This window comes from Syngnathus typhle, linkage group LG6 (genome assembly GCF_033458585.1).
Source record: "Syngnathus typhle isolate RoL2023-S1 ecotype Sweden linkage group LG6, RoL_Styp_1.0, whole genome shotgun sequence".
Classification (NCBI taxonomy): domain Eukaryota; kingdom Metazoa; phylum Chordata; class Actinopteri; order Syngnathiformes; family Syngnathidae; genus Syngnathus; species Syngnathus typhle.
In genome coordinates, this window is record NC_083743.1 from 2,907,024 (window position 1) to 2,919,846 (window position 12,823).

General features: G+C 44.2%; 1 protein-coding gene across 3 annotated transcripts in view; it reads right to left on the reverse strand.

Annotated features, from left to right (window-relative positions):
• Nucleotides 1-44: 44 nt before the first annotated feature.
• Nucleotides 45-12,823, reverse strand: part of arhgap35a (Rho GTPase activating protein 35a) — a 38,248-nt gene continuing 25,469 nt past the window's right edge. For 2 of the 3 annotated variants that reach the window (XM_061281926.1, XM_061281927.1), the window contains exons 3-7: nt 10,161-10,305; nt 7,661-7,738; nt 6,368-6,499; nt 4,666-4,771; nt 45-3,089 (exon numbers count right to left, since the gene is read on the reverse strand). In XM_061281926.1, coding sequence (XP_061137910.1) covers nt 2,606-3,089; nt 4,666-4,771; nt 6,368-6,499; nt 7,661-7,738; nt 10,161-10,305 — 945 coding nt within the window. In that variant the 3' untranslated portion in view covers nt 45-2,605. Of the gene's footprint in view, nt 3,090-3,116; nt 3,255-4,665; nt 4,772-6,367; nt 6,500-7,660; nt 7,739-10,160; nt 10,306-12,823 lie in introns of those variants that run through there. The other variant, XM_061281929.1, reaches the window with a different exon arrangement.

Here is a 12,823-nt window from a genome sequence, read left to right on the forward strand (position 1 = left end):
ATGCAAAAAAATGGATTTGTTTTACATTTACACAAGCCACAAAGTCACCTTTGTACAAGATTTCATTTATTAACTATGATACAGATCACATAAGGCCTTGCTGTATACATCATTCCCATCGAGACAAATGACCAGTCGGCAAATTGACGCGTTATCTTTTCAGTTTACAGAACTTCATTACATGTTTTTTTTTTCCCCATTATGGCCCCACCCCCAAAACAGTTTGTAATATTTTATTTCATCCTCTCTTAAATAGTCCGAGCGGTGAAGCCCTCCACTTCCTCATCCGGGAAGAATTCATGCATTATAGTGGGCATCAAAACAAACAAATAAAAGAAAAAAAAACATTTTTATTTACTATAAACAAAAAGATTTTTTTTCTGTCACCACCGAGTAAAGGGCAACGTGTAAGACCTCGGCCCGCCCCAACATACCATAAAGAACCCCTTTCCATAAACTTTTTTTTTTTCTTGTTCTCATTTTAACTTAGACATCTGTCACCATTGTTTGGGGGGGTAAAAAAAAAACTCACATTTGATTCAATATTCAATTGTCACCTTTTTTGTCCAGTCTTTGGCTGCCACAATCATTTCAACATGTTTCAGACTCACAAACACCCACGCACACACTCTCCCAAGTAATCATCCCACTTCTCTTGTTCCTAATAATGTGAATGAGCAAACAGGCTTACCCGGCGGGGGCAGTGAGCACGAGGGGAGCTACATTCCTCACCGTCACCTTTGTTTGGATCACGATGCTGTCTGGATGTCTGCCGCAGACAGCTCATCCGACACACACACACACACAGCGAATTTCAGCGCACATCGAGACCCACACACAGAAAAAGGGGCTAAATAGGTAGTGTCGCGTGATAAAAGCGCCTGTAAGAGTTCAGCGATTGTTTAAAAGGCTTTCCGGCCTGTGAGGAGCATTCAGGTGACCTTGGTGAGCATCTGCCTAACAACTAGACAAAAACGCACTTCAAAAGCGGTTGGGATTATGGATCCTCCGGGCCCCCGTCTCGCCGGTTTCTACGGTAACAGAAGGCCGCGGAAGGGAATTTGGGATGCCCCGTTCCGGTCGTGCGGATGGATGAATGGACTGTTTGTTCGTGTCTCTAAAAAAAAAACAAAAAACAACCAGAGCTACTCATGGGGAGAAAAAAACGGTGTAGTTGCAGAGTAGCGCCAGTAGGGGCAGTGTGGCAAAATATGCAGTGAAGGGCCAAAATAAAAAAAATACTGAAAAATGACCAGAATACATTTCTGAGGTAAATCCTGTATGATAATCAGAATAGCGTCATCATTTTATAAGACCCTCTATTTTTCGGTATTATTTATCATCTCATTCTGTAATTTTATGAAATACAGTTGTTCTTTTTCAAACCAGATAAGTTTACTATTATGAGAAAGCATCACTTTTTTTCTCCTAAATTGAAAATGTTAGTCGTGTCATATTGTGTACGTTGTCCAAGCAGTAATACAATTTTTTTTCTAGAATTCTTGCAACCTTAGTCTTGTGCTGTTAGAAGTGTATTCTGGCATTTTTCTGTATTTATTTACTTTTTACCTCCAGTGTAGTGGCCATGCTTTGTGGGTAAGAGCAGCAGCTTGCTTGTCATTTCACATGAAACAAGAAAAAAAAAACCATTTAGCCACATGTACTGCACCACACAGCTAGATGTTTTTACCAAATGCAAAATATGTGCCTTGGCTCAAAAAGGGTTGTGAAAGCTTTCATCAAAATAAAATGAAACTAAAACAGCAGTGAAAGAGTGGCGGCGCAAAGCCCATGTAGTGGCTGCAATACCCCAGTTGCTCCTCTGGATGTCAGTGGTGTGCTCCCAGAAGAGAGCGTGAGAGTGAAGTCACAGCTATAGATATATTTATAGATATTAAAAATGTGCCTTGAAAGTGCTCAGAAAAGTGCTTTTGGAACAAGGGAGGTCCTTACTTTGAAAACTGCATCAATGAAACACACACACACCAGGCAAAAAAGACACACACACACACATTGACTGATTGGCAACAGATAAGGGTGGTGACTTGAGGTGTGGGCTCGCAAAAAAACCCCAAAACTTTATGGGTAACTTTGTAATGCAGCATACAGTAGACCGAATGCCAAAGGCATGAGCGCAGCCATGATCCTTTGCCCCGATCGGCCGATCCGGTTGGTTGAGTTTTAGTTTTCTCTTTCCCTACGGTGCTTGGCAAATAGCCTTGAGTGAAACTGGCTTGCACGTGTAGCGATGGGAATTTGAGGGGGGGGGGGGAGATGAAAAAAAATGGGTGGAGGGGCTGCTAATGGTGTGTTTTCCTTTGACGTTGCTCCTGTGTGACATGGTCTAAAAGGTTCTGACAAGGCGTCACTCTTCATCGCCTTGTTGTTCCCAGTTGAAGTGACACTGAGAGGGAATATTCAAGTGGCTAGTCTAGGCCATCTCTATACAAGCTCAGGGGAGGGTCACATGGCCTCTCCCAAGGTTCATACTGCAGATCCCTCAATGTCCTCTTCCCCACTTCCTGTTCCTCCTCCTTCCGTTGGTTTGTTCCAATCTCTTTCCGAGGTGTCTTTTTTTTTAAGGTTCCCTTGATCCCTTGGCGGTTCACAGCGTGTGTTGTTCCGTAGGTGGGTGATGGGGGTGCAGGGAGGGCGGCAGCAGGGCGGGGAGGGGCAATTGGGGGGTGGGCGGCGGGGAATGGGGCGGAGACTGGTGGTGGTGGTGGTGGTGGTGGTGGATGGGGGGGCCGTAGTGCGGGATGACGGGAGGCGTGGCCGGGAGGACGTAAGCGGTCGGGGGGGACGGCGCCGGCGAGGAGGAGTAGCCGCCGCCGGCCATGCACGAGTACGCCGAGGAGCCCCCGCCGTAGGGGAGCGCGGAGGTGGGCGAGCCCGGCAGGCCGTCGGCCAGCGCTTGGTTGTAGAAGAAGTACGCGCACTGGTGGATGAAGCTCTCGATGATTGTCTGGTAGGTGCGCGTGGCGGTCAGTGCATCCATCGTGGTGAAGTCGGGCCTCATCAGCGTAGGCCAGAAGCAGATGGACAGGTTCTCGCTGGTCATCAGGTTCAGCTTGCTGTGCTGGCTCACCCTGAGGAGCGCAGTCATTCGATTTAGTCGTCATGACCAAGCACGGTGAGAGATTAGCAAGGTGGGAAATGATCCAATTTCACTTTCTTTCCGTCTTATTTAGCTCTGCCGACTCTTGATTGAACGGAACCAACGGAAAAAGCCCCCCCTTCTTCTTCTTCAGTACCTTCGCCATCGACATACAGAAAAGGGTTACTGTAAGCAGTCATGCCCATCCCTGCCATGAAAAAAAAAAGAAAACAAAATAGCCCCTTGCAAAACATCTGCTAATGATTAAAGTGCAATGCGCTAATGCTAATAGCCCTGGCCATCAAAACATCACAGGATACTTCTGGTAAGGACTGCGAAGAATGACGCCAGTCGGACTGCATGTCATTCTGATGTGAGCCGTCACAGCAACTGCGATCTTCTTTGTCGCTAATTGCGAAGCCCCACCACACTCAGTTGCGTACGCAAGCGGACCACAAATATGTTCCTGACAAATCTGTCTAATGACTCCAGTCCGGCGCTCCGCAGCCCAATTTTTGTCTTATCTGGCTTGACAGCCACCAACGGATTCACTAAATAAGATGAACATGACAAAAGGCAGTAAAGGCTGCATACTGACAAAGCGGAAACAAGAAGCAGATAAGACTGCGCTCGGTCGTATCGTCCTTTTCACACTTTTTGACAACGGAAATGCTTCGACGTCGACCCTGAGCCCAACTATATTGCTTTACGAAAGGATCTGAAAGTCGAATACGCAACATGTTCAAGTAATCCTGATCATTTTGACGAATGAAAGTCAGCTAGCTTAATGCTACCAGTGAATCCAAACTAATGGAAATGGGAATCATCAGAAATCTTGAAATAAATTCAACTTAAACACAAAGTGGATTTTTCTACTCATTAAATTATAAGACATGCCTGTAAACAAGCATGTCATTAATCTTTGACAATAAATGAAATGCACTCAATTAGCATGCTAACATGCTAATTCAGTTTCTAAACAGCACAGCGGAGATATTACAGTATAACAGGGTATGAAGGTAATAAAAGGCACTGTATAAGTAATTATTTAATTTACCGTAATTTTCGGACTATAAGTCGCGTTTTTTTTTCATAGTTTGGGTGGGGGGGGCGACTTATACTCAGGAGCGACTTATATACATATGTTTTTTTTTCACTTTTTTGGGCATTTTATGGCTGGTGCGACTTATACTCCGGTGCGACTTACAGTCCGAAAATTACGGTATATACTCGTGAAATATTAAAAAAGACTAAATTAAATTTGAATAATTTAAATGTCCATGTTTTGTATGATTCCACTGCATTCACAGATGTTTTAGATTTTTGCTAGGTTTTTGTTTCAGTTGATATTGCCATTATAGATTTTTCTTTAATAAAAAATATGATTCTATATTTTTTATAGAATTTGGGTATTATGATGCCACTATTTTGACATCAAGGCATCAATCAGCGTGCCACCTTTGCCACTCGTGCTCAATACATCCAGGGGCGAGCTGAGTAGACCCCATAAAAAGAGGTGTAGTCATCACCGCCATGAAAGGACATCTCCGGCCGGCCTCGACACTCACTTGTTCAAGTGTTTGATAACGTATTTGAAGACCTCATAATTCTCCCGCGGGAAGCGGCGGAGAATGTCCTTCATCGTCTGGAAGCGCTGCTCCCTATCGTTGATCTCTGAATGGTGAAGAGAAAATAAAGGTGAGAGAAGAGACAATAAATACAATGTCATGAAGCGAGGGAGCCGTGCAAAGATGAAGGCAGCGCAATGGAAAAGTGGGACAAGGGAAATGAAAGCAATTTGACTCTGAAAAGAATAAGTCATTCCTCCCAACAGCGGTCGGTCGGTCGGTGCATATGATGAAAAACCGATGCCAAAGTGTGACACGATGACCACACAGAAGAATACCACACAGACGAGCACTGGAGATTTCTAGAGCATGCACACACACACACACACTTTGGGTGTGTTAAGACTGATGGCAGTGAGGAGTGAGTCAGAAAAGCTGACATCACCCATGTAGCAGTCGATCCCGTGTGGATTGTATATGCGAGCGGGGCGGACAAAGCAGCAGATGTTCTCATCCGCCCCGCACACATGATTTACACGCAGACTTTCTCATTCCATCTTAAGGTCACGCCGGATCAAAACCACATTTAAGGTGGAACGGCAATGCGCCGACTCGGGCTCCCTACGGCAACGTGTGACCAAAGTGCGATTTCTACCATTTTACGAGCTCACACTTGATTTGTTTCTATTTGTTGCCGGCGATTCTTGTCAAGCGTTCGCCCCTTGGAAATGCTGATTGACTGCATTGTGGGTGTGGAGTGGGAAAAGGAGCCAAAAATTCTTTCCAAAAAATGCTGACAAACATACCGTAATTTTCGGACTATAAGTCGCACCGGAGTATAAATCGCACCAGCCATAAAATGCCCAAAAAAGGGAAAAAAAAGTATATAAGTCGCTCCTGAGTATAAGTCGCCCCCCCCCCCACCCAAACTATGAAAAAAAACGCAACTTATAGTCCGAAAATTACGGTACATGAAGGGAAATGGGAGTGCAAAAATAGTGATGGTTGTCCAGGCCTTTTGCTGTTGTCTTCATTGACTCAAAGGCAAACCATACAAAGCAATAGAAACTTTTTTTTTTTAAATCTACCAAGAAGCAGGATTGTGAAAAGCACCGTATTAGTTGGCCATCGTCTACCAAAGGAAGCTTTCAGACAGCACTTATTTTCTTTTTCCCCAAGCGTTCAGTCCTTCTATTGTGGTAGCGCCTGCAGGAGCCTTATCAGGTCCCTGTCACGGCTGAGGGGTCTCGCCGGGGCCGTTAAAAAATGAAAAACACACACACACACACGCATATCTGAGGGTATGCGTGAGGCAAGCCGGGTGACAGCGCGACGCGGCCTTGGGCTAAATATCTGGCACGACGCGAGTGGAAGCTCCGCCTTCAATCTTTATTCCTGAGTGGAAGTAGGGAGAGAAAAAAAGAGCGCAGCGACCTCGTTTATCTCAACTTCATAGAGGAGTTGGTCGCCACGTTTACGCCATGGCCCATGGTAAAATAGTCTGGCCTCCATCCTGTTCGGCGCAGCTCGCACCGAGGGGTAAATCCAATTCTCCCCATGAATGGACTTGCCTTGTGAGAGTTGTGCTTGTTAGCTTTAAGAAATGCAAAAGGGATTTCGAGGAAAATCCAATCCACTCTGGATTTAAAGAAGCCCTCCTCCTCTTCCCCCAGCAGCCTCTATTACTTTCTTAGTGACTTACTGAAAGCTTCCACCAGCTCCACCTGCATGTTGTAAGGTACCAGAGGTTCAGGAAGCTCGGAGAAGTAGGCCTTCATGGCGCCGGCTACTGTGTTGATGGTGAAGTCTTTCTCCACCAGGTCCAAGTTGTGATCTGATAAAGATGACCGTTTTAATTAGACATACAAACACATGAAGCACCTTGTAATATTCAGAATGCGAACCTAAATGTTGATACGAGAGCCGTGTGACGACAACACGTAGCAGTTAGCACTTTTTTGTCAAGCTAGCAACAAGTAGCACTTGAAATGTATTGTCAAGTTAAACCTATAACAAAGGTAATTGTGCCAGAGCCACATTACTTTGCCTTAAAGTCTACTAGCTTAATGCTAACACATAATGGAAAAGGCTAAAGACAAGCTAACAAATAGCAAGGGTGCTAAAACGTTAGTAGATGTCTTAATTGGATTCAACACAAATAATAATAATAAGCATTGTGCTTTGATAAAGATGACCAAAAAAATGGAGAATATTTACTTTTGAGAGGCTAAAATTGCAATGATTGGGAGAATTTTAAGTTAAGCAAAGTCTTTAAATGATGAATTTATCAAAATATGTCAAATTTGTAATCAATTAATCAATGAATCGTTACATGTCAAAAATGGAATCAGACAATACAAACAAAAATAACCAAATGTTTCTTTGCATTTTTCATGTCATGCAACTTGAATGTTTTTACTCGAAATGTGCTCAGATGAAAGTATTTGGTTTGGGCTTTTGAATCCAAACATACCGGACCGGAGCCCAATTATGAATAAAAAATGAACATCTTTGATGTTTACTTTTGGCCTGTCAAACTTGATTGCATCATTTTTGGGAAGCATTAGGAACTCATTTCGTTCAACTAGGCAATCCAAATATTAGCAACAGCTCCCAGTCTCCAAAGACACGAACGACGCTGTTGAATGAATAACTCGCTGACAAAGTGTCAATCATAACAACTGTCTGAATTATGCAAAACTGCTTCAAGTCGGATCCGACCTCATTTACATGTCTACGCGTTTGCATTCTGCCGCCATCTTAGTCCGCTATCCATCTTACCCATGATATGCTTCATTAAACAAAGCAATCTGGAGATAATGAACTGCCCTCACCTTATAAGATACATGCATGGGCACACGCATGCAAAACGAGTACAAGTAGAAAACCAACTATTCCCTTGTGTTATTAACTTTAAAAAAAAAAGATTGGGCCGGGAAATCTTCTGGGATGTTGAAGCGGATGTTTGCCTGAACAACAGTGGAGGAATACGTACCTTGTTCAAACTGGCGCTGCATGCTCTCCATCTCCGCCTTGTTCCCGCTGACCCTGTAGATGCCCTCGGTGCTCAAGCCTGGTGAAAAGACCAAATGCAGCTTTAGCGGCCTGGAATATTCCATAACTTGTGACGCTGATCGTTACGTTAGCTTCTATGGAAACAGAGTTGTGGAGCCCAGGAAGAATACAACCCCAAAAAAAATGGATGGATGGATGAATAACAAAATACAAACTAAACTTGGAGATATCTTGGTTAAATCAATCAATCAATCAATCAATCAATCAATCAATCAATCAATCAATCAATCAGCCTTCAATGACAATAATCCGGCTATTGTGCAAGAGCACATTCAGAGTTGTGATTCATCATTTTAACAGCTTTTATTTCAAAATAAAAAAAAATAAAAAGATCCACCCGTCGTCTCTAAAATGGTCCATTCAAACTTTTGATGGAGAAAAAGAGCGATCGAAGAAGGCGAGGTAGAAAGAGAGGTAAGGAAGGCTGAGGCAGAGAAGAGCGCTTTCAGTCAAAGCGTGCCGCATCGACCACCTCCGTCTCCCAATCGATTATCCACAAAAGCTTTTCAAAAGCAGACGAGAAGAAAACAGGACGAGCGAGCGCAAAAGGCGGCGAAGGATTGGGAGGAGGGAACAGCCGAGGCCGAGCGCGAAGCAGATGAAAGAATCTAACGACAGGACAAGTCTCGCAATCGCGCGAATCAAAAGTGGTCGACGTCAATAAGATTCCGCTTTCGACCGGATCGTGGTCGATACCTCGGCGAAACGTGGCCGGTAAACAACTTAGGAATGACCTCATTTCGGTTGAGCTAACTGCCCAGCTGACGTGAACTAGCCAAAATAACAGCGCCACCCTGGAAGGGTTGAACCACAGACCTTGCGTGAAGATGGCACGGAGTTTAACCGCCGAAAAGTTCCCGTTGTTGCTTAGTGCATTAAGAAATGGCAATTAGCAAGCACATGAACTCAGCGGCCACTAAAGCGCCGGCAGGTTAAGCGCTCGCGCCCCCGCCACACGTCACAGCGGGACGACGCTGCAGCTGATCCTGCATCAGCGCAAATTCCAAACAAGCCGTCGCCGCCCCGGAGGCCGATTTCATGGCTCACCATGGCGACGGCCGGGTCGGCGGGTGCTGCCCTTTTGTGTCACCGCGAGGCTCTCACGGCCCGTATCACATCCAAGATGCGGCGGGCGCTGAGCAAAAAGTCAAAGCTGATGGGAGATAACTTGCCGTGGATTTATTTGACACTCCCACATGTGTAGAAACTCCCCGATAACACAAAATAGTGCTACAGTTATTCTGAAGAACACAACAACATGGCCTCCAATAAAGAAAAAAAAAAAAGCACCGACAGCTATTTTTACAGATCACATTGGATAAAAGGAGACACATCAGCCGCTAGGTATTTTTACACAAGAGGCGAAGGATGCGGGTCGAAACGGAGAACTCGGGGGTCAGCTTAACAATGCTCGCTGATTATCAGCTGCCGCTAAGGCGACAAACACCGTGTCAGCACTGGATCGTAATTTCCTCCCAGCGCCGTTACGGCGGAACATTGCAGACACAGATTGCAGATAAGCAAGTCTGACTTGAAAAAAAAAAAAATCTCATCATTGTTGTAAAGAGCGTGTGCTGCACTCACTGGACATTTTATTAGGTACACCTGGAGTTTAAAAAAATGATGACATTTCACGGGCGAATACCAAAGCTAATTGTCGACACACAATAAGAGGAATGCCATTGAGCTGAAGGAAGAGAAGAAAAATGCGGGTGAAGAAGTAGATGAAGGAAATCAAAGATGACAGGTCGAAAGTACTCCGATGGGGGGGTTGAATCAGAGGGAAAGAAACAAGGTCAGTGAAGGAGAAGAAGGGAAAACCAAATAAATCAAACACTGGCAGGTATAAAGTTGCAAATGAAACAGAAACAGTGAAGCGTGTACGTCAACAAATACGCAAGCTCCGCCCCTCCCTCCCTCTCTGAAGTTATTCGAAGTGCTCCATTTCACATGAGAACACGGCAAGGTGTAACCTAACGTGACGCCTCATTATGCGGCGAGTTGCCTCTGTTCTTCCGCAGGCAGGCAGGCAGCGGGCCGCTGGATGTTTTGTAAAGCTTGAGTAATCCACGCTGCTTTTTAATGGCGGCGAGATTAAAGGCGGAATGCGTTGGAATGTCAGTAAGCAGCAGAAATGTTTTCGATGAACTCACGCGCTGAGGTTTGCCTTGTCTTCCAAACAAGATGAATGTAAAGCGATTTTTGGGAAATATTTTTTAATTCCAAAAATGATTTGGCATTAATCAACAACAAAATATACACACGGGTATTATTTCTGTCCACTAGGGGGCACTATCCTCAAGTTTCACATTAAAGTACTGTTGACTTTGAATGTGTGTGGCTTTAAAAAGTAAGGCCTGGCCTGCTGAGTCACTTTCATACCATCTTTTAAAATCTAAAAAAAAAAATGTTTTTCTTACCTTGTCTTGTTTCAATAAATTGAATACACTTCTCAACGAACACCGGGATTGGCCTCTCTGGAGTTACCGCGGTAACCAGCGGCATTCCAAAGTAGTTGCTCTCAATAGGTTTGGTGATGGAATGCCTCGGCTTGGCTCGTTGTTTCTGAAAGAAATAAAAGATATCGTCTGCGCGTGGAATGGGCAAAACTTTCCACTGTACGTAAACAAGCCCGATTTCTGCGTTACGGTATTTACTTAACCCGTCCCGCACATTCCTTACCAACTTATACGATAAGCAATCATTTGTTCAATCCTGTTGTGTATATCAGAGATAGACATCACAGCGGCGGCGGCGGCGTGCACCCCTCCCCCTCCCTTTGGAAATATGTCATTCCTAAACTGCCTGCCTCCGTATGGTACCGAGCATTAAAGGCTTTTGATGGTCCTGTTTTGAAAGCCCTCAAGGCCGGAATCTCCAGTAAGTCTGTCAGCCCAACCCCCCCCCCTCGGGCTTGGTCCTGGCAGGCCGGTCAGTCGCACGGTTGGCTGGGCGCATAGACTGCGGCCGGCGTCAGAGCGAGCCTGACAATGCAGTGGAGGAGGGCTCATTAGAGAGATGGAGCTCACTCAGAATGGCCTCTGCTCCAGATACACCAAAGCTTTTCCATCCACAGCCGCAGAGTCAAACAGCAATACGTCCAGACGCGAGCAAGGAAGTTCTAATTAAAAGTGAGAAAGTGAACCCAGGCTGACCAGTCGGCGCATTGACAGCTGAATAAACAATCAAAATCGGCGTCGTTAGCCAGCCTCTTTCACCCAGACACTATTTAAAGTGGCTTAAGTGGTGCTTGACTAGCTCTATAATATTTGCATTTTTTTTTTTAACCACTCTTGGGCAAATGTTGCAGACCTAACGCAGCCACGATGGCTGACTTACTGGAAAGCATAAACGCTGAGGAAGCTTGAAAGCCATTACGTCAATTGGCTTCCTGCTCTGAACTTGGTAAGAACTTCAACGTTTTGAAGAGTAAAAGTGCCCGAAATTCTACTACTGTAATAATAGATGGCCATTTCTGCTCCTCTTTTTGACGTCTCACTGTTCGGATATAAAATAAGCAATTCAAATGAATAGGAACAGTGGCAGCTTTTATGTGTACTCTTTATTCCCCCCCCCCCCCCCCAGCTACGGTTAATATCTCTGCAGGATTGTGTTGTCTATGTCGGGACTAATCTCCTACTCTCCTACTTCTTGCATGAGGACACTCAAGTGGAGCTAGGTGACAGAGGAATTCAAAACATTCCACTTGCTGGCTGAGGACAAAAACGAAAAAAAAACGATGCAGAGAGCAGAGGCGGAATGTTTCCGGCCCCCTCGCTGAGCGAGAAGACGGTCACACGGGTTTTGGCTACCTCAGGTAAACTTGATGTTAAAAGGGACTGAGAAAGCCGTTTGAATTATTTGTCGGCGCCCGTCACAGCTCAGACTTGACGTTGGCCTCGGGGCTCTCAGCCAATCTCACATGTGTTGACTGCTTAAAAAGTCAAAACACAAAATGTACTTCGCAAGATGAACGAATAACTCAAAAACATCCACACGCTCGGCCACCCTGAGGGGATTCCAGACTGGAGCAGATTGCAAATGAAAGTTTTTTTGTTTTTTTTTGTGGGGAGCCAGCTGTGTCGGAAACTCTATGACGGAAGGTGATCACTTTTTTACTGCAACAATAACTTTTAAAGCGGTTATTTAAACATGCTGGAGGAGAATGGCTAATTAGCACGAAAATGATGATTCAAACTTTGCTTTGAAACATTGACACTGTCCATGTAAATTCATGTTTATTGATCTTAATTCCAGCGTCGGGGTCACAGGGGTTCAAGGGAAAGGTCAGACTACTGGAGTCTGCAACCTTGCAGCTATCGTGGTGATAGCGTGGCAAGTAAACAATCTGGCTCGAGCTGTTGATGCACATAACGGGCCCTATTAACATACACAGGCGCCATTTTCACAGCAGGGAAAGTCTCGTTCACTGCGCTTTGGAATTTGCGCAGATAGGACTCGGTTTGAAAATGAGCACCTTCATTTTCTTGCCACTGGATGGCAAACAAGTCAGCTGTGTTCCCTCCCACAACGGCGGAAACGCACCTTTCTACACGGTTTTGCGCAAGACTTGCCTCGGGCATAAAAATAGGGTTCAATAAATGAATTATAGTATTTTAAAAAATGAATACAAATAATAATAAATGAATATTTATTTTATTATAATAATAATTAATAATAAAAATAAATGAATATTTATTTTTGAAAAATATTCAATAAAAACTCAAATCAAAAACACTTTCATTTAGCACAGGATGGCAAACAAGTCAGCTGTGTTCCCTCCCACAACGGCGGAAACGCACCTTTCTACACGGTTTTCCGCAAGACTTGCCTCGGGCATAAAAATAGGGCTCAATAAATGAATTATAGTATTAAAAAAATAATAATAAAAAAATAAATAAAAATAAATGAATATTTATTTTATTATAATAATAATAATTAATAATAATAATAATTAATAATAAAAAGAAATAAATATTTGTTTTTGAAAAATATTCAATAAAAACTCAAATCAAAAACACTTTCATTCAGCACAGGATGGCAAACAAGTCAGCTGTGTTGCCTCCCACAACGGCGGAAACGC